General features: G+C 57.2%; 2 protein-coding genes across 3 annotated transcripts; one reads left to right on the top strand and one right to left on the bottom strand.

Moving 5' to 3' along the window:
* The first annotated feature begins 1,515 nt into the window (after window positions 1–1,515).
* Window positions 1,516–5,128, top strand: DLX6 (distal-less homeobox 6). Of its 2 annotated transcripts, none has more exons than XM_074150786.1 (3): window positions 1,516–1,888; window positions 2,897–3,090; window positions 4,877–5,128. In XM_074150786.1, exons 1-3 carry the CDS (start codon window positions 1,516–1,518, stop codon window positions 5,126–5,128), a joined length of 819 nt encoding a protein of 272 aa, XP_074006887.1. The 2 variants fall into 2 exon arrangements, with proteins under 2 accessions (XP_074006887.1, XP_074006886.1); XM_074150785.1 differs by having other exon boundaries at window positions 1,516–1,899; window positions 2,902–3,090.
* Window positions 5,129–14,484: 9,356 nt separating this feature from the next.
* DLX5 (distal-less homeobox 5) lies at window positions 14,485–16,852 on the bottom strand. Its single transcript, XM_074150850.1, has 3 exons — window positions 16,498–16,852; window positions 15,019–15,203; window positions 14,485–14,817 (listed from the first exon to the last, which is right to left on the bottom strand). Exons 1-3 carry the CDS (start codon window positions 16,850–16,852, stop codon window positions 14,485–14,487), a joined length of 873 nt encoding a protein of 290 aa, XP_074006951.1.
* Window positions 16,853–17,282: the final 430 nt, after the last annotated feature.

Below are 17,282 nucleotides of genomic sequence, written 5' to 3'. Positions count from 1 at the left end.
AGAGAGGAGAGGGAGAGGGAGAGGGATCCTCCGCCGCGCTGGATCAAACTTAATGTCTTTCCCCAGTCCATCTTTGCAAGAGAAGTGGTAATACCACCTGGATGTTCGGATATAAATCCCCTTGCAAATAATAAATGGATTAATAATAACAAGGTATGAAGTTCTTTTTATAGAAAAAAGGAGAGAATTGAAACTAAATGCGGCAGTTAGACAACCATTTTGATAAGAGGATAATTGAGGCGACACTGGTGTATAATTAGAGGATAATTTATGCTATATCCACTTTTATTCCACCTCCCAAAATAAACCCAGTCCATAATCATTACAGGCAAATTGTTCTGAATTTTATAGCAGCAATTTGAACAAAGTACTGCAGTTAATCATGGGAGATTTTTGTGTATTCCTGATTAGAAGTCTAATTGCCTCCTTCCAGAAAGTAAAAATAACTGTAAAACGACTCTATTTTTATCATTAACAATGTTGACAATAAAATAAAATCAACTGGAATTGTAATCTAAAGACAAATTTAGGGCGCAGGCACTTTTTTTTTTTTTTTTTTTTCCTTGGGTCGTTTATATCCTAATCAAGCTTTTGCCAAAACCGCCAACCGCACGTAGCCATTTGCATATATTTGAAAAGCGATTACGGGAGCTGCTGCCGCCGCCGCTTTCAGCAGGGGAAAAAAAATTAAATGCGCTGCGCGTCGCTTCGCCGCAGCGAAAATACCGCGCAAGGAAATGGAGAAGGGGGGGAGGGAACGGAGGGGGTCGTGTAGTGGGGGGATGCGTGATTTGGGGGGGGGGGGGGGGGGGGAGGGAGGGTGGGGGGGGGGGGGATGGGGGCGGGGGGCGGGCAGCGCGCGCGCTGCCGGCGGGGCGGTGACGTCAGGGGGTGGAATGACCAATCGGGAGGCGCTGCCCTCCGGAGACGAACCATTCGACTTGTGCGCGTCCCTGCCCTTCAAGTCGAAGCGCCGGAGCCCCAACTTTCCCGGCTCCCACCTTAAAACCCCCACCCCCACCCCACCCCCCCAACGCCCGGCCTCTCCCCCCTCCCCCCCCCCCCCCCCAACATCCCCCCCGCTCTGCCCCCCCCCCCCCCAAAAAAAAAAAAACCACCCCACGCGCCGAGGTGGGGGGGGGGGGGGGGAATGAAGGAAAAGAGCGGCGCAAAAAAGCGGCGGGAGTAGCCCGCCCTCCCCCTCCACACACCCCGCACACCGCCCTCCCCTTCCTCCCCTCCCTCAGTGATCGAGGGCCCCTCGCACAACGGCTCCTCGGAGAGGAGGGGGGGGGGAAGGCAAAAAAAAAGGCGGAAAAGAAAAAAAAAAAAAAGAGAGAGAGAGAGAGGGGGAAAAAAAAAAAAAAAAAAAAAAAAGAAAAGAAATTAAATTAAATCACCGCCGCCTCTCCAGCGGTGCCGCGGCGGGTAAGGGGAGCGGCGGTGGCTGGGCAGAAAGGAGGCAGAGCGCGGGGGGCGAGCCGGGGAGCGCCGCGCTCTCCCTCCCAAACTTTGATGATGACCATGACTACGATGGCTGACGGGCTGGACGCGCAAGACTCCTCCAAATCCGCCTTCATGGAGTTCGGGCAGCAGCAGCAGCCGCCGCAGCCGCCGCCGCCGCCGCCGCCGCCTCCTCCCCACTCCCAGCAGAGCTCGCCGGCCATGGCCGGCGCCCACTACCCGCTGCACTGCCTGCACTCCGCCGCCGGCTCCCACCCGCACCACCAGCATCACCACCACGGCTCGCCCTACTCCGGCACCGCCGGCTCCTACAACCACCGCTCGCTGGCCGCCTACCCCTACGTGAGCCACTCGCAGCACAGCCCTTACCTCCAGTCCTACCACAGCAGCAGCGCGGCCAGCCAGACGCGGGCGGACGATGCAGGTGAGACCGCCGCCCCCCCCCCCCACCCCCTTCCCCAAACCCGCTGCCGGCTCTCTCTCTCTCCCCCCCCCCCGCCCCCCTCCCGCACCACCACCACCTCTCCCTTCCCTTCCCTTCCCTTCCATCCCCGGGCCTCGCCACCCCAACCACCCCGCGGAGAGAACCGGGCTTGCTCGTTCCCTAGGCCCGCGGTACCCGGCTCGCCCCCCCCCCCCCCCCTCCCTCCTCCGCTGCCGCCGGTACCGCGGCTGTACCGGGCACCGGCGCCTTCCCCGGCGAGCAGGGGGGGCTGCTCCGGGCGCTCCTTTGTTACGGCGGGACCGGCTTGAAGCAAAATTCCTGCTAACACCTGAGGAGTGAAAGTTTCCAGGCGAGCGGGTCGCATTCCGCTCGGGGGCCGGCTGATTTATGGATTTTTTTTTTTTTAATTATTATTATTATTATTTATTATTATTTTTTTTTTTTCAGGGAGCCGCTCATTTGTACGTGTTCATCCGGAGGGGCACGGCGGGGGGGGGCGGGGGGGTGTGTGGGGGGGTGTGTGCGGGGGGTGTGTGGGGGGAGAAAAGCATTGTTAAAAGTCTCGGGCTGGTGATTCACTGACCACCAAACCGGCGACGCGGAGGCAATTAGCCGGGTAAAACCTGGATGTCCCTGGAACCAGGCATCCCTTCACGATGTGCTGCCTTTATTTTAATTAATTTTTTTTTTTTTCCATATTATTCCCCCCCACCATACACACACACACACACACCCCTCCTCATTTCCTCCCCCCGGGGGAAAGGCAGCGTTCCCACTATACCCGGACAGTTGTTTTTTTCCTCCCGGTAGCTCCCGAGCAGCAGCGTGTGTCGCGACATGCCTTTAAGGAGCCGGAATGTAGGCGACGGTGCCGAACCGGCGTCGGGGCGAGTTGCCGGGTGGTTTTCGGTAGCCGTGGCAGCCAAACCGCCCGCGTTAAGGGCGGCCGAGGAAGGTGATGTTTCAGCTGTGTTGTTTCGCTTGCAGACCAGCAAAAAACCACAGTGATTGAAAACGGTGAAATCAGATTCAATGGAAAAGGGAAAAAGATTCGGAAGCCTCGAACCATTTACTCCAGTCTACAGCTCCAGGCTTTAAATCATCGCTTTCAGCAGACCCAGTACCTGGCCCTTCCAGAGAGAGCCGAACTGGCAGCTTCATTAGGACTTACCCAGACACAGGTAATTACTGGGAATCCCCAGTCGCTTGAAATCCTGCTCGAGCAATAAAGGCCACGCAAAGTACGATGCTCCCGAAAGGTTTTGGCCTCTGTAACGGGGACGGTAGAAAAGGTAACGCACACGATCCACCCCTCCCCTCCATCTGTATGCGATAGGACTTATCTAATGCACGACACAGAGACCGGGCCACCGCGGAAGGGGCTGAACGAGCCCTTCCCTCCGCCGCCCGGCGAGCGAGCGCTCCCCTTGGATGCCACAACTAAAGTTTTAAAAATTGCCCTGTATTTTCGGATAATTCCAGCAGCGAGGTGCAAACGCCCAGCCGTGAAAAGGAGAACAGAACAAAGGCAAGGAATCGCTGGGCCCGAGGTAGAGCTAAAAGCAAAGCGGAGCTGCCTCGGAGCGACCTCTTGGGCAGAAGGGAAGCGGGAACACGTTAGGAAATACCTGTAAAATCAATAGTTAATTCACCCTCGGATGAGTAACGCAAACCCAGCGGTTCCCCTCGGGCAAAATGTAGGGAAGGTGATAATAGATCTGAAGATCAAAGACAGCCGTGTACAAAATTATGGCAGGTTAAGCCATAGTTAAGTGTGGTTGGAATAGCTGTGCCCTTCTGCTAATTTAAGCTTTGAAAGACACACGAGGCATTTACAGGCTTCCCAGGCTGGGGTTTGCGGGGAAGTGCGTGAATGGATGGGATCGATTCGGGTAAAACGCAATCGTGTGAATTTATGAGCTTAACAAATAACTTCAGGGATTTTATCATTGCCATTGATAACAGCCAGCGATTTTTAAATACTCAGCAGACATTAATCGTGGGGCTAGACCTGATGGTTTTCACCAATGGGGTCTCGGTACCCTTGGCACGGCATGCGCGCCCCGTCCCCCCGCTGTGTCGCCTTCTCGCACAGGTTTAGGGGCCCGATCCTGAGCGTGCAGCGAGACCAGCACCCCCGCTTACACCCCAAGATCGCGCCTGCAAAGTTTGCGAGGTCGAACACACGTGCGGGAGTCGTTTTCTTTGTTCGCTTGATTTCTAAGAAATACGCGTGAACGTGTGTCTCACATATATATAATTTCTAGAATAATTCCGGGGTCTGCCAGAGTGGGCCCGACCCTTGCACACCTCATCGAGTGCAGGCTCCCTCCTCGGGACTCCTGCGGAATTTGGAGCAGGATGAGACCCAAAGCCATCTTGATAGCCGGTCACTCGCCGAGCAAAGAGAGAATTTCCCTTCCTTTCGAAACAGCTTCTAAAATAAAGCCGCAATCCTGCTTCCATCGTGCCCCCGCCCCCGTCACATCAGCGCGGGCCGCTCGATGGTGCCTGTTTTCGGATGCGCCATTTCTTGTGTAAGATGCCCTTTGTCTATTGGCTCCTGTCTCCTGGCACAAAATCATATGATTGCCCGTGTTTGACAACAGCTTGCCCAAACGATCGAATGACCTCCAAAATTCCCACCGAGGCGTTAAAGCGGGAGAGCTCCGTTTCAGCTCGCTCAATCCGGCCCGCCCGGGGAAAAGAACCTTCCGGGTTCAAACCCGCATCCCTCTCGCTTCCCAGCTCCGCTCTGCCTCTCCTCTTCTCTCCAGCTGCATCCCGAGCCCGAGAGCAGCGGTAGCTATCCCTCCTTCCCCTCTCCCCATCCCCAGCTCCCCGGCCGGCCGCCGTGGGCTCTCCCCACCTTCTCTAGAGCAAACCCACGGCCCCCCGGGGGGGTGTCCCCCGCCGCGCCCGGGGTGCTGACGGCAGCCTAATCATCTGCTGCGTTTTGCTTTACAGGTGAAGATCTGGTTCCAGAACAAGCGCTCCAAATTCAAGAAGCTGCTGAAGCAGGGCAGCAACCCCCACGAGAGTGACCCCCTGCCCGGCTCCGCCGCCCTCTCCCCTCGCTCTCCGGCTCTGCCTCCAGTCTGGGACGTTTCAGCTTCTGCCAAGGGAGTCAATATGCCTCCCAACAGCTACATGCCTGGCTATTCTCACTGGTATTCTTCTCCACATCAAGACACAATGCAGAGACCACAAATGATGTGAATTGTCCAAGAGAAATAATCTCCCAAGAACGCCTCGTCTCGACATGGCAAAAAGTTCCCCTGCTTTGCCAAGCCGTGCCAGCTACCAGGCTCTGTGTGAACTTGTAGATGCGGCAAAGAGACAGAGTGGCTTCATTTTATTTTATTTTTTTTTTTTTTTTTTAAGTAACCTCAGCGATTGATCTTGAACAGAAAGACACAATTTTCATTCTGGCGCACAGAAGACACTTCTCTTTAGGATATTTTCCTTTGGACTCCAAGGCACCAGCCTCTTTCTCTGTGGAGTATACGTCAAAACAAACCTTCTACAGACTTTGCCCACAAGAAGAACCTGAATCTACCATGGCAGCCGTTTTTACTTGTTTAATGAGCTAAAGACATTACATGATGAAAGAGAGACTAGTCAAAGCTCCTTCATTTTTATTCACCAAATCCGGACTGGGGAAAAAAAAAAAAAGTAAAATTAAAAGACAGAAGAAGGGATTAAAAAAAAAATGAAATGAAGAGGGAAAAAAAAGGGAACTGATTGAAAAATGAAAATATACTGTAAGATTAGAACATTACCACGAAGCAAAACCTGCATGCTTTCTCAAAATGCAATGGGCTGCGGCTCAGAAGAAATCACTCGTCTCTCCCGCGAAAGAGCCCCCTCACCCGCACCCGCACACACCCGCACACGGCCGGACAGACTCCCGGAGACGAGCAGGAAGGACAGAGCGAGGGATCCGCGGCGACACCCGCCGCCGCGGTGTGGGGAAGGAAGGTTCAGCGCTGCCCGAGGGCAGCCTCACCCGCTGAGCGAGAGGGACCTTTCCCCCGAGCAACCTTTCTGTATATATTGTTGAATTTTAGTTGTACATATACTTTGTATGGTTTTGTCTTCTTTCATATATAGAGTAAAAGCCACAAAACGCCCGCCTGGCTCCTATCTCTCCCCGCCTTAGCGGACCCCCACCTCTCCCGACCCGTCCCCCCCTTTCCCCCTCGCCCCCAGTTCAGCCGGGGGAGCTGGACGCTGGTCCCCCCCGCTTTGCACAGACACCGCGACCTGAACGTACATCTGCGAGCAAAGACAGAAAAGATGGGCGGAAGGGGGGGGGGGGGGGGGGGGGGGAGGTGGGGAGAGGAGGGGGTGAAGCTGGTGCTTTGGTTAGTTTTAAGGCTACGACTAAGACAGGAGATATGGAGACCGCAAAGATAAGCCTGGAAGACGTTTCTAACCACCCGGCCGTTTCTGCTGCGATTTCCCTGCTCCGCTGCTCAGCTGAGCCTAGCTTTCTCGCCCAGGCAAAGACCAGAGCCCTGCCTTTCTTCCCAAAGGTTGGAGACTCCAAATTATTAAGAAATGAGGCGCCCTCCTTTGTGGTTTTTTTTTTTTGTTGGTTTTTTTTCTTTTTTTTTTTTTTTTTAAAGAGCAGACAATGCCAGCTGAGGAATGTTTTGCAAAGCCTTGAGAGGTGCAAAGGCACACACCACGCTGCCCGGCCAGCTCCAGCCTCCCCAGCTTGTGGAAAGCACAGCAACCACTGCAAATGAAAAAAAAAATAAAAAAAAAAATAAAAAAAGCCCTTTCCTCACCCAAGCTGGGTGCCCCATACTGCGAGAATTAATGGCTAGAGACCTGGGCATCCTTCAAATTATGAACCTTGAAACCACTGAGCCATTTATCAGAAGTCAATAGAGATCCTCAGAGTGCTCCATATAATGACAGCTACATACAGTCGTGCAAAAGGACAGTCACTATAATTAGACACAAAGCAAAGACTACTTACCAATATACCAGTTTTTGGGGGGGTGTTTTTTTGTTTTTTTTTGAGCAACTTCCACGCTCAGTCAGTCTTCAGAGTGGTTTAAAACCGATCAGTCTTGTCATTTTCTACCATTCGTATTGTTACATTAGGAAAAATGTTTTCTTTTCTTTTTTTCCCCTTCCCACTGTGAAACTTTGGGTTCAGAGCTCCCCAGGATCAATTCTGAACAAAGCCTCCAGCTGCAGTGCCATCCAATTTGAAGCAGACATTGGGGACAATTTAAGGTTTTTATCCACAAGAAGGTTTTTTTCCATTCTCTTAAATGCAGCCATAATTAGAGTAATTTTTCATGTAGCCCGCTGATTACAGCGTTTTTACCGTCAAAGATAATTACCTGTAATTTTCTTCCACTTTTAATACTAAAAAGCCATCTTTATTTAGATTCAGGAACAGGAAAGGCGAAACAAAAGAGGAAAATTATTCTGTTATTCATACACAAATTGCAGAGACGTAGGGCCTAAAATTGAAAATTAACCAAAATTATAATGCTGAAAAGAATGGAAGAGGCTTCAGAAGTACAGCTGGTAGTGGGGCTCACTGAATTATTCAGATGACACCGGGGAGAAAGCTACCGTACATTTAAACCAACAGCATTGTGTGTGCGCATCCTTCAGGAAACCCCGCTTTGCACCCCCCCCCCCCACACACACCCCCGCAAGCTGCCCCCTCTGCGGGCTCACCCTCGCCCCCGCAGAAGGGAGCCCCGCAACCCGGGGAACCCTGCCCAGCCCCGCCGAGCCCAACCCGGCGGGTCCCGGCCCCCCCCCGGCCCCCGCAACCGCCTCCATTAACCCTTTCGCCGCAGCCCCCGAGTGGGGACGGCGGCGGGCCGCGTGTGGCGGCGTGCGTGTGTCGTGTGTGTGTGTGTGTGTGTGTGTGTCCCGCCGCGCTGGGGGTGGGAAAGGGGGGGCTCGCTGCTTCCCGTGGGCATTCGGGGGGCTCGTCCTCGCCTCCCCGGTGCCAGCGTGGGTGCCGGCGCGGAAAGCCTCTCGGTGAGTCGCGCCCTCCTCCCCCACGAGTGATTTCTCAGAGAGGTTTAAATAAAGCCCGGGCAAGAAGCAAGCGAGCAAACAAATAAATGCTGCTGCTGTTAACAATAATAATAATAATTTAAAAGAAAAGAAGGTGGGAGAGGCAGGCCTTCCCGAGAGCAGGGTGGGAGCGGATGGGGCTCCCACCGGCGCTGCCGCCGCCCCGGGAGACTCTCGTGAAACAGCGTCATCTATGGATGGATGGAGCGGCGGCAGCTCCCCGCGCCGCCCGCCCAACCTGCCGCCGCCGCCGCCCCGGGGACGCCGGCACCGGGACGCCGGGGCGCCGCGGAGAGCCGCGGAAAAACGCGCCCCTGGCCGCCGCCCGCGCTGCGGGGCCGGGCGGTCTGGGCTGGACCCCGGTGGTGGTGGTGGGGGGGGGGGAGCTCGCACGGTTTCTCCGCCGAGTCCCGCACCGCCCCTCCGGTAGCCCGGCGGGACCCCCACCGTCCCCGTCCCACCCCAGCCGGGGGGGATAAGGGGGGTGCGGAGCCGTCGGGGTTCGGCCCGGTGAGGGAACGCACCGGCGCAAGAGCGACCGCGAAAAGTGAGGGGAACGAGGGAAAAACGGAGCGTGCCTCGAGGGGGAAGGCGCGAAGCGGCCACGGACCGACCCCCCCAAACCCAAGCGAGCCCCGAAACTTACCCCCTGTGCAAATCTGCTAAGCAAAGGCTCGGGGTCTAGAAATCTATACTGAACAGAAGCAGTGGAGAATATTTTTCTGAGTCTCAGGGCAGAAGCTCTTTCTCTATATTCTTGGTTGAGTGAGCACATCCAGGTGTGAAATTGTTTGCACACCCCAGCACCTCTTATATTGCCAGCAAAATTAGCTGTTATTACTGTCACTGTTTAGTGATGGTTAGCTTGATAAAAAAAAAAAAAAAAAAAAAAAAAAAACTGCTGTAATCAAGACCTGGCGCATCTTTGCAAATTACAGATAATTGTAAACGTCCAGATTATGATAATAGCATCCTAATCCAGCCTGCAATATAATTATTACAGAGTGTTACATCTGAAACTGTCCAGTAGGGCTAATTCAGCCATTATTTAGACCCTATTTTTGCACTGCAAATGGGTTGCTGAGTTGAAAACGTACGATTGTAATTTCACGGGGCACTCAATGAGTAATGGTATAGGGAGAGAAAAAACACAAAAGTGAAATGCGAACAGTAGCGATCAAATCAAACTCCGAAGGACAAAAGACTGTTTGATTCATAGGGAATGAGAAGAGCGGGAATTAAGAAAATAGCAAATCAGTGGTCTGCGGCGTTACGTGCCCAAACCTGGAGGAGAGCGAGCCTGATGTGCAGGCAGGGGCTGGGGCTGATGCTTCGGGCTCCCCCCGGCATCAGTCCGCCTCCCGGCTCGGCTCTTCCCCGGCAGGCTCTCCCCCGGTACCCGAAGGATCCCCGGGCTCCCCGCCCCATCCCCAAAAGCGGGCTCGCCCTCGGCGTGTGCCTCCTCCCAGGTGACCGATCGTCACTTTCGGGCGAGAAGCCTCGGGAGGCTCGTAACCGGGGGTGGGGGGGGGGTTGGGGGATGCTGGGTGCAGGGCGCCGTTGCCGGGCACCCTCCGCGGGAGGATGCGGAGCCGGCGGCCTTTTGCGCTCCCGCTGGACCAGTCGTCAGGGGTCCTTAAGGAAATTATCACAGAACCGACTCAATTGTAATTAATTAACCAAAAGAGCCCGGCTAACAGGACTACCTGCAGCTAGCGAGGTTAACTCATTGGGCTTGTTCGCTTTCCACTCCTGATTAGCTTTTATTAACCCTGGACACGAAATACACAACCCCGTTTCGTTTTTTAATGGGCCAGATCATCAAAGCGCGGTTGCTGCCCCGCCGGCAGGTACCGGCAGGGTCCGGGGGCGGGGGGGGGGGGGGGGGAGGCAGCGGCCGGGGCTGGCTCGGCCGGCGGGAGGGTTGCCGGCCCTGGTCTCCCCCGGCTGCAGCCGCGCCTGGCAGCCCGCAGCCTCCCTCTGCGCTCTTTTCTCCACGGGAATTTATAAAAATAAGGCGAAAAAAAAATAAAAAAAAAGAAAAAAGAGAAAGGGGGGCTCAGTGCGCACGGCGAGGCGAAAGCCCTATAAAACGCGTTATATGATGCATATCCAGGAGCCCGTAAAGGTTTTCAGGGCTGGGGGGCCGGCTCGGCAGTCAGGCAGGCGATGCCGCTGGAAGAGCAGGGAGCCAAGTCAGGATCCGGCCCGGCCAGGCTCGCTCATCCCCGCTCCAAAGCCCGGGCGGGGGTTTGGGCAACCTCCCCGGGGCTGCCGAGGGGCAGGCGGCGGCCGGAGGAGGGCGAGGAGCCATCCCCTGCTCCTCCTTGCCAAGGGCTGAATCAGTCGCCGCCGCTGGCCGGGCCCGACTCCCCGGGCCCTCACCTAAAGGGAAATAAGAAGGAAAAGGGGACCTGGGAGGTTTGTGGGGTTTTTTTCTTTATTTTTTTTTTTTTTTTGCGGCGGCCTGGAAGGTGGTGTCCGTGGAAGGTGTTCCCGCAGACACCCGGGGTGCGCGTTGGGTTTGTATTCCTGGCAGATAAACCGTCGCTTATCCTCCCAATTCGCGTGTAAACAGCCGAACAAAGAGCAGAAAAAAAAACATTTAATTGATGTAACACAGATTCTCCCTAAAAAAAAAAAAAAAAAAAAAAAAGAGAGAGAGAGAGTGAGAGAAAGGGAGGCTTAATGTAAACTCCGCCGTTCCCATTTTCACGGTTCTTGTCTGACCTATAAAACAGGTTATTGCGTTACTGCGGGCAACCGCTCAAATAGACTGAAAGCAAGAGGGGCTTCTTCCCCCCCCCCCCCCACTCCTCTCCTCTCCCCCCACCCGCCCCGACTTTCCTGAAGCAATAGATCTCCTTTCCGTAATCCACAACCGAACCACCTAAAGTCTGTCAGTCGCAAAATTGCGTGGTAGAAATCTTTAATCGATGCCACATGTGCGGTGCACGTTTGGGATACAGCGCTGCCGGCGGCGGAGCGGGCAGCGCCCGGGGTGGGGGGGGACGGGGGGGACGATGGGGGGGGGACACCCCGCCGAGGCACGAATTGATGGGGGAGACGGAGGGGAGAGAGGGGGCGACAGAAACGCCTGACGAGCGGGCGGCCTTGACGCGGTGACAGGTTGGAGGGGGTGGTTTTTTGGTGTGTCCCCCCCCACCGAGGAAGGAGGGGGAGAGAAAGGGAGCGGCTTGGCGAGGAGGCAGCGCTCCCCCCGGACGGAGGCTCTGCCCGGGCAGGGAGCAGCGGGGAGGGAGGGGGAGGGCTTTGGGGGAAAGGGGTGAAGGTGTTCCCCCGGTGTCCGTCGGTGGGGGCGGCGGACAGTCAGCTGCCTGTGTCTGGGTGTTGTGGGTGTGCGCCCCATCCCGGGGCCGAGCGCAGTGGCGGGGTGTGTGTGTGGGGGGAGCCCCAGGGGTGCAGGCGGTGTCAGGAGCTCTCGATGTGGGGCAGCTGGGGCTGCAGGCTGCCCTGTGTGTGTGTGTGTCTGTGTGTGTGTGTGTGTGTGTGTCTGTGTGTGTGTGTCAGGCCCTGTGGCTCAGCCCTGGAGCCGCTCGGCACCCACAGGAATGTGGCTCCTCTCGGCTCCCCGAGCTGCCCCGGCTCCACATGGAAGTGGCCGCCAGGAAAAGAGAAGGGAGGGGAAGGGGGGGGGGGGGGGGGAGAGAGAGAAAAAAAAAAGGCCAAAAAAAAAAATCCCCGAGCCAGCAATCCGCCGAGCCCAAACCCAGCGTCAGACAAAGGACAGTTCATCCCATCCCTTTCCCGGGGAGGGAAGGGGGGAGGCCCGGACAAGCCAGGCTCCCTTCGGCCGCCGCCGGAGCCCCGAGGCTGCGCCCGGGCGGGGAGAGGCGCCGGGCTGTGCCTGCCTGTGTGTACGGGGACGGGGGGGGACAGGAGCATCCCCCTCGGCCAGGGGATGTCACGAAGGGGCGGGCGGCTGTCGCCCCTGGGTGTGCATTGGAGCCGCGGCCACGGCGACGGGGAGCCCCGGCGAGGGGCATTTGCTAACCGGGGCCTGGCTACCCTCTCCCGGGAAGGGGTGCCAGGCTCCCCCCGACCTGCCCAACGCCACCCCGAACTGGGAGGAGGAGAAATTAAGCAGGGAGATGGGACCGGGATGGAAACCGAGCCCAGCTGGCTGGGAGAGGGGAGCGGTGGGAGAGCCCGGCCAGCGCCGGTAGCGTGAATTCCCATCCCTGCCCTGCATCCCGCCCGCCGGCATCCCGCCTCCCCGGAGCTGTTCCTGCGCTCTCCGCCCGAGCCCCCCCCGGCCCCGGCAGGTTACCGGCACCAAAGAGCCCCCCGGCAGCTCCTCAAAGAACCTGGGAAATAGACTTCCACCTCCTCGCGTCCGAGCCTTTCTGCAAAGGGAAGGGACCTCGGGGAGGGGAGAATCTCTTACTGCAGGTTAAAAAAAAAATAAATAACGCTTGTCTAAAGGGAAACGAGGAAAAGAACGGAGGGAAATTAAAAGGTCGAGCTTTTGTTTTGTTTTGTTTTGTTTTGCACGGGGTGGAAGTCATCAGGAGAGACAAAGCCGAGCTTTTCAGCAGAGACGCGGAAAGTCCCCGAAACCTTGGGAGGGAAATGAGCAGGAGCCGGTCCCCGGAGCCGCGGAGAGGACGCGGGGCAGCGGCGGCAGGGCTGCCCGGCAGCGGGCAGGGGGTGGGCAGCCGCCGGCGGCCCCCGCCGCCCTGTCTCCGGCACCCACGCACCCTTCCCCGGCGTGCAAGGGAGCAGCTTTACCCAACAAACTGGTCTATTGTACTGCGAGACATTTACCAACCCCCAAACCTGTTACAAAACAGCAACCCGGGGCTGCTTTCTTTGGGGAGAAAGCACGCACACTCGCACACGCACTCACACTCACGCACACGCGGAAAACATGGCAGGCGGGAGCGGAGGGAGAAGGAGGGAGGCGGGGGGGGGCGGGGGGGGGGCGGGGGGCAGCGGGGAGGAAGGCTGGAGACAGGTAAGTGCGCCCCAGGGCAGGAGCCTGCCTTTTCAGGCCTCCCTTCCCAGCCCCGCCAGCCCTCTCCCCGCCACACACGGGTGACAGGGGGCAATATTTTTTATCGGGGGGGGGGGGGGGGAATCCTTCAGGCGACGCCTTTGTCACAGTCACCGCCGCCGCCTTACCCCGCACGGCCCTGAATTCCCAGCGCGGCTCCCTGCTCCCCCCCTCCCCGTGACGGCCGGGGAGAGGGGAAGAAGCGGGGGGGGACCCGCGGGAACGTGTGCCGCCGCGGGGGCCCCGCGGGCCGGTTCCTGGCGGGGAAAACCCGGGGTTCCTGCTGGGGGGGGGGGGGGGGGGGGGGGCCAGGCTCGGTGCCTGTGGCTACGCGAGGGCTCCGCGCCCCTGCGCGGCCGCCTGGCCGAAGCCCCCTCCCCGGTGCAGCGCTACCCGCGGCCCCGCCGCCCGGCTTTTCCCCCTCAACCCCGGAGATAAAGAGAGAAAAACCAAAACAAAAGTACCTCCGTAAAGTCCCTCCTTCAGCCGGAGCCGCCCCAGGCTTTTAGCAGAAGCGGGGGGAGCGGGGCCCTCATTTTATCCTTTTCTCATATTTAGTGGCTCCCTTTGACGGAAACGTAATTTGTATAATTAGCCGAGCGCGCACGGGCGACTGATGGGCTGCGGAGCGCGCGGCTCTCGACGCTAATTGCTCTCGGGAAAGGATTCGGGGCGGCTTAAGGCGAGAGATTGGCTTTCGAGCGTTAGGGTGGATGGGCAGCTTTCCCCGCAGCTTAAATCACGCCGCGACAAGCTCTACGCCGTCTTGCAAAAGCCCCCCCCTTTTTTTTTTTTTTTTCCAGCGAGGAGGGAGCATCCGCCGCCCCTCGGCTCGCCCGTGGCCACCTACAAAGGTCAGATCCTTGCCATCCATTGCCATCCTTGCCAAGATCCCGGGCTGCGGTGGCACGGCACGGCGACCGAATGTGAGCTCCCAGGATCGGGCCCCTCAAAAAATCCCTCTCTCCTCGGTCGCTCTCTGCAAGCAAATCGGCATTGTTATATATATATATATATATATATATTTTTTTTTTTTTTTCTCCTCCTCTTATGAATAGAAGAAGGGGTAATTTGGAAACGCTTCTCGTGGTCGAAATAATTTTATTTTATTCAGAATATACAGTTTAATTCCTCTATCTACAATTATTTACAGGGTTAAAATAACATTGAAAAAAAGTCTCTGGAAAAGTTGAGGTCATAGATTTCAAGGCACCATTGATAGTGTCCACAGCTGAGCCAAAAAATGTCCGTATTGTATAAAAAAGGGGTTTCCTTTGAAATGCAATAAGTTACATGCACAAGCTTTACACATTTTAATCTTTTTGTTTGTTTCTTTTCCCTTTTTAAAAATCCCCCATACGCATTCCTTTCGATATTATTCCTTAACAGTAAAACACAGGAGTCCAAGGAGCAACAACAACAACAAAACAAAACAAAACAAAAAATTTAAAAAAATAAAATAATAATAATAATAATAATAATAATAAGGGTCAGACTCTTAATAAATTGTCCCAGAGGCCAGCGCTAACGGGTGCTGTAGGGAGCCGTGGGGCTGGAGGTGGGAGTTGATGGAGGTGGCAGCGGGGTACCAGGAAGCGGAGCTCTCCAGGTAGCTGGATGCGGGGGACGGGTTGGAGTTCGGAGGGTGCGGGTGTGCGTGGGCAGGGTGGCTGAGGGAGCGGGACGAGCCCTGGGGTTCCCAAACCGCCGGCGACTGCGGAGAGTTGCAGGCCATGGGGTCGCTGGAGCTGGGGCTGTGCTCCGGGGGCATCTCCCCGTTCTTCATGATCTTCTTGATCTTGGATCTTTTATTCTGAAACCAAATTTTCACCTGGGAAAAGGGGAGGGGAGGGGGCAGAGAGGGGTGGAAAGAGGGAAGGGAAACCGACACCGTTAATGCCCGCCTGGCAAAGCGGGGGACCCGCTCCCCGCCGCCCTCCCGGCCCTTCCCCGGGGGCGGGGAGGGGGGGAAAGCCGCGCAGCTCTGCGCCCCGCCGGGCGGATCCCAGCCCGTCCCGTCCCAGCGCGGTACCTGTGTCTGCGTGAGCCCCAGGGAGGCGGCCAGCTCGGCCCGCTCGGGCAGGGCGAGGTACTGGGTCTTCTGAAACCTCCTCTGCAACGCCGCCAGCTGAAAGCTGGAATAGATAGTCCGGGGTTTGCGCACTTTCTTTGGTTTGCCGTTCACCATCCTCACCTCGGGCTCCGCCACCTCCTTCTCTGCACGGGCGCAAGGGCGGGAGAGAGACACAGACGCAGACGTTAAGGCGAGGGACTCGGCTCCGCTCCGCGCCCGCGCAGCCTACGCCGCCGCCGGCCTCCCGCCCGCGGGCCGGGCCGGGCCGGGTAGGGCAGGGCAGCGGCGCCGGCACGACGGGCCCCCGCGGCTCTCCCCGGGGGCTCCGGCGGCCCCGCGCAACCTCCGCCGGCTCCCCGCGGAGAGGTTGGGGGGGACGGGGTAGGGGGGGTGCTCCCTCCGCCCCGGGCCTCCGCCACCCCCGGCCTTCCTCCTCCGCCACCGCCGCGGTCATCCTCCGCGGAGGGCGCGCTGGGCTGCGCGGGCGCGGAGCCCTGCGCCCCTGCCACGGCAATTAGGAGGATTATTAGTGCCCTGCTGGGAGGAGGCCGGCCCGCAGCGGCGCGGAGCCCTACCCCGGGCACCCACCGCCTCCTCCGCACTCCCGCGCCTTCCCGCGGCGTGTCCCCAAGCGCCGCCGCGGCCGCGCAAGCCCCAGACGCTCGACTTTCCGCGGGCTCGCTTTATTTTCTCTCTGCCCCCTTCTTCTTGGTGGTTTTGTTTTTTTTTTTTTTTCCTAATTTTTTTTTCTTTCTTCCCCACAACAACTTACAAAAAAGTCAATGGAAAGCGCTAAAAACGCGGCGCTTTCTGGTACCCCCCCCCCCCCCGGCTCCGCAGCCCCGCCACGGCTGGGCTCCCCCTCCCAGTCTCCTCCCCCGCCCCCCCAGCACAGGGGGGGAAGGAAACTTTCTTCGCCACCGCGAACCTGAGTTTGAGACGCGCAACAAGGCTCGGCTATTTTTCCTCCTTTTCCTGCGAGGGGGAGGGAAGGGAAGGGGCCGTGGGGGCCCGATGTTTGCTTCTTTAAATCACTAGTCCTAGGATTTGTGGTTTAGATTGTGCGGGCTGCTCAGGAAAACTAGACCCAGCTGTCCACTTAAATTTTTTTTTAACTAACTTTCATTTTCTTCCCCCCTCTCCCTTTTTAAATTCTTCTTTTTTTTTTTTTTTGATGTGTTTCTTTTCTTTTCTTTTCTTTTCTTTTCTTTTCTTTTCTTTTCTTTTCTTTTCTTTTCTTTTCTTTTCTTTTTCTTTTCTATTTTACTTATTTATTTAATTTTTATAATTTGTTTCTCCCTGTGGTCGAGGGGAAGCTGCATCCCCGCGGTCCACGGGGCAGGGATCTGCCGGGGCGCGCTCTCCCAGCCTCCCCACGGCCGCGGCAGCCCCTCGCACCCCCCCGGACCCCCCCCCCCCCCCCCCCCCGGCCCTCACCTGGCTGGCTGGCGGAGCTCTGTACGCGGTTGTAAGCCCCGCCGTACTGGTGGTAGGGGCTGGCGTAGCTGTAGTCTGCATAGGCTTTGGCAGGATAGTTCCCAGCAGATCCATTCATGCCGTGGTACTGGTACTGGTAAGGGTTGAGCGCTTTGCCGTAGGAAGCCGAGGTAGGCGAGCAGTAGCCGTGCGGGGCTCCCCCCGCCGGGCTGTAGTAGTCGGAATCCGTAGCCGAGGACTCGGGTAAAGTGGGAGATTCCTGGGACGGGTGGTGCATGGCTGCGGCCGTCTGGAAAGGAGCCTGGAAGTCGCCGGATCGGATGGTGGGGACCCTTCTGTCAAATACTCCTGTCATAGCTGGGGGGTGGAGGAGGGGGGGGGGGGGGGGGCGGGTGGCCGGCGGCGGGCTGGGGCTGGCTACCGGGGCTGCCGGGCTCTAAGCAGCCATGGCCGGGGGAGGAGGCTGCGGCGCTGTGTCTGTCTCCGGCAGACTGCTGGCTGGGGCGCAGCACAGCCTTGGTTAAATCCTTAATTGCGCTCTTACGCACAGCAGGGTGGATCGGGTTCCATTGGCCAGAGCAATCGGGAGCAGCGACACCCTAACTCGTCCAACTAGTTTAGCACAACAAAGCTTGGGCTTAAAAAAAAAAAAAAAAAAAAAAAGCAAAAGGCAAAAAAAAAAAAAAAAAAGTGGGGGGGAAAAAAAAAAAAAAGTCTCATTCAAGCTCTTTTAAAGTGAATACCGACAGCGATCTCCCAGCCCGAGCGTGGCGATCGAGAGGGAG

Source organism: Numenius arquata, chromosome 7 (genome assembly GCF_964106895.1).
Source record: "Numenius arquata chromosome 7, bNumArq3.hap1.1, whole genome shotgun sequence".
Classification (NCBI taxonomy): Eukaryota; Metazoa; Chordata; class Aves; order Charadriiformes; family Scolopacidae; genus Numenius; species Numenius arquata.
This window is presented reverse-complemented; position numbering and strand designations above follow the sequence as displayed.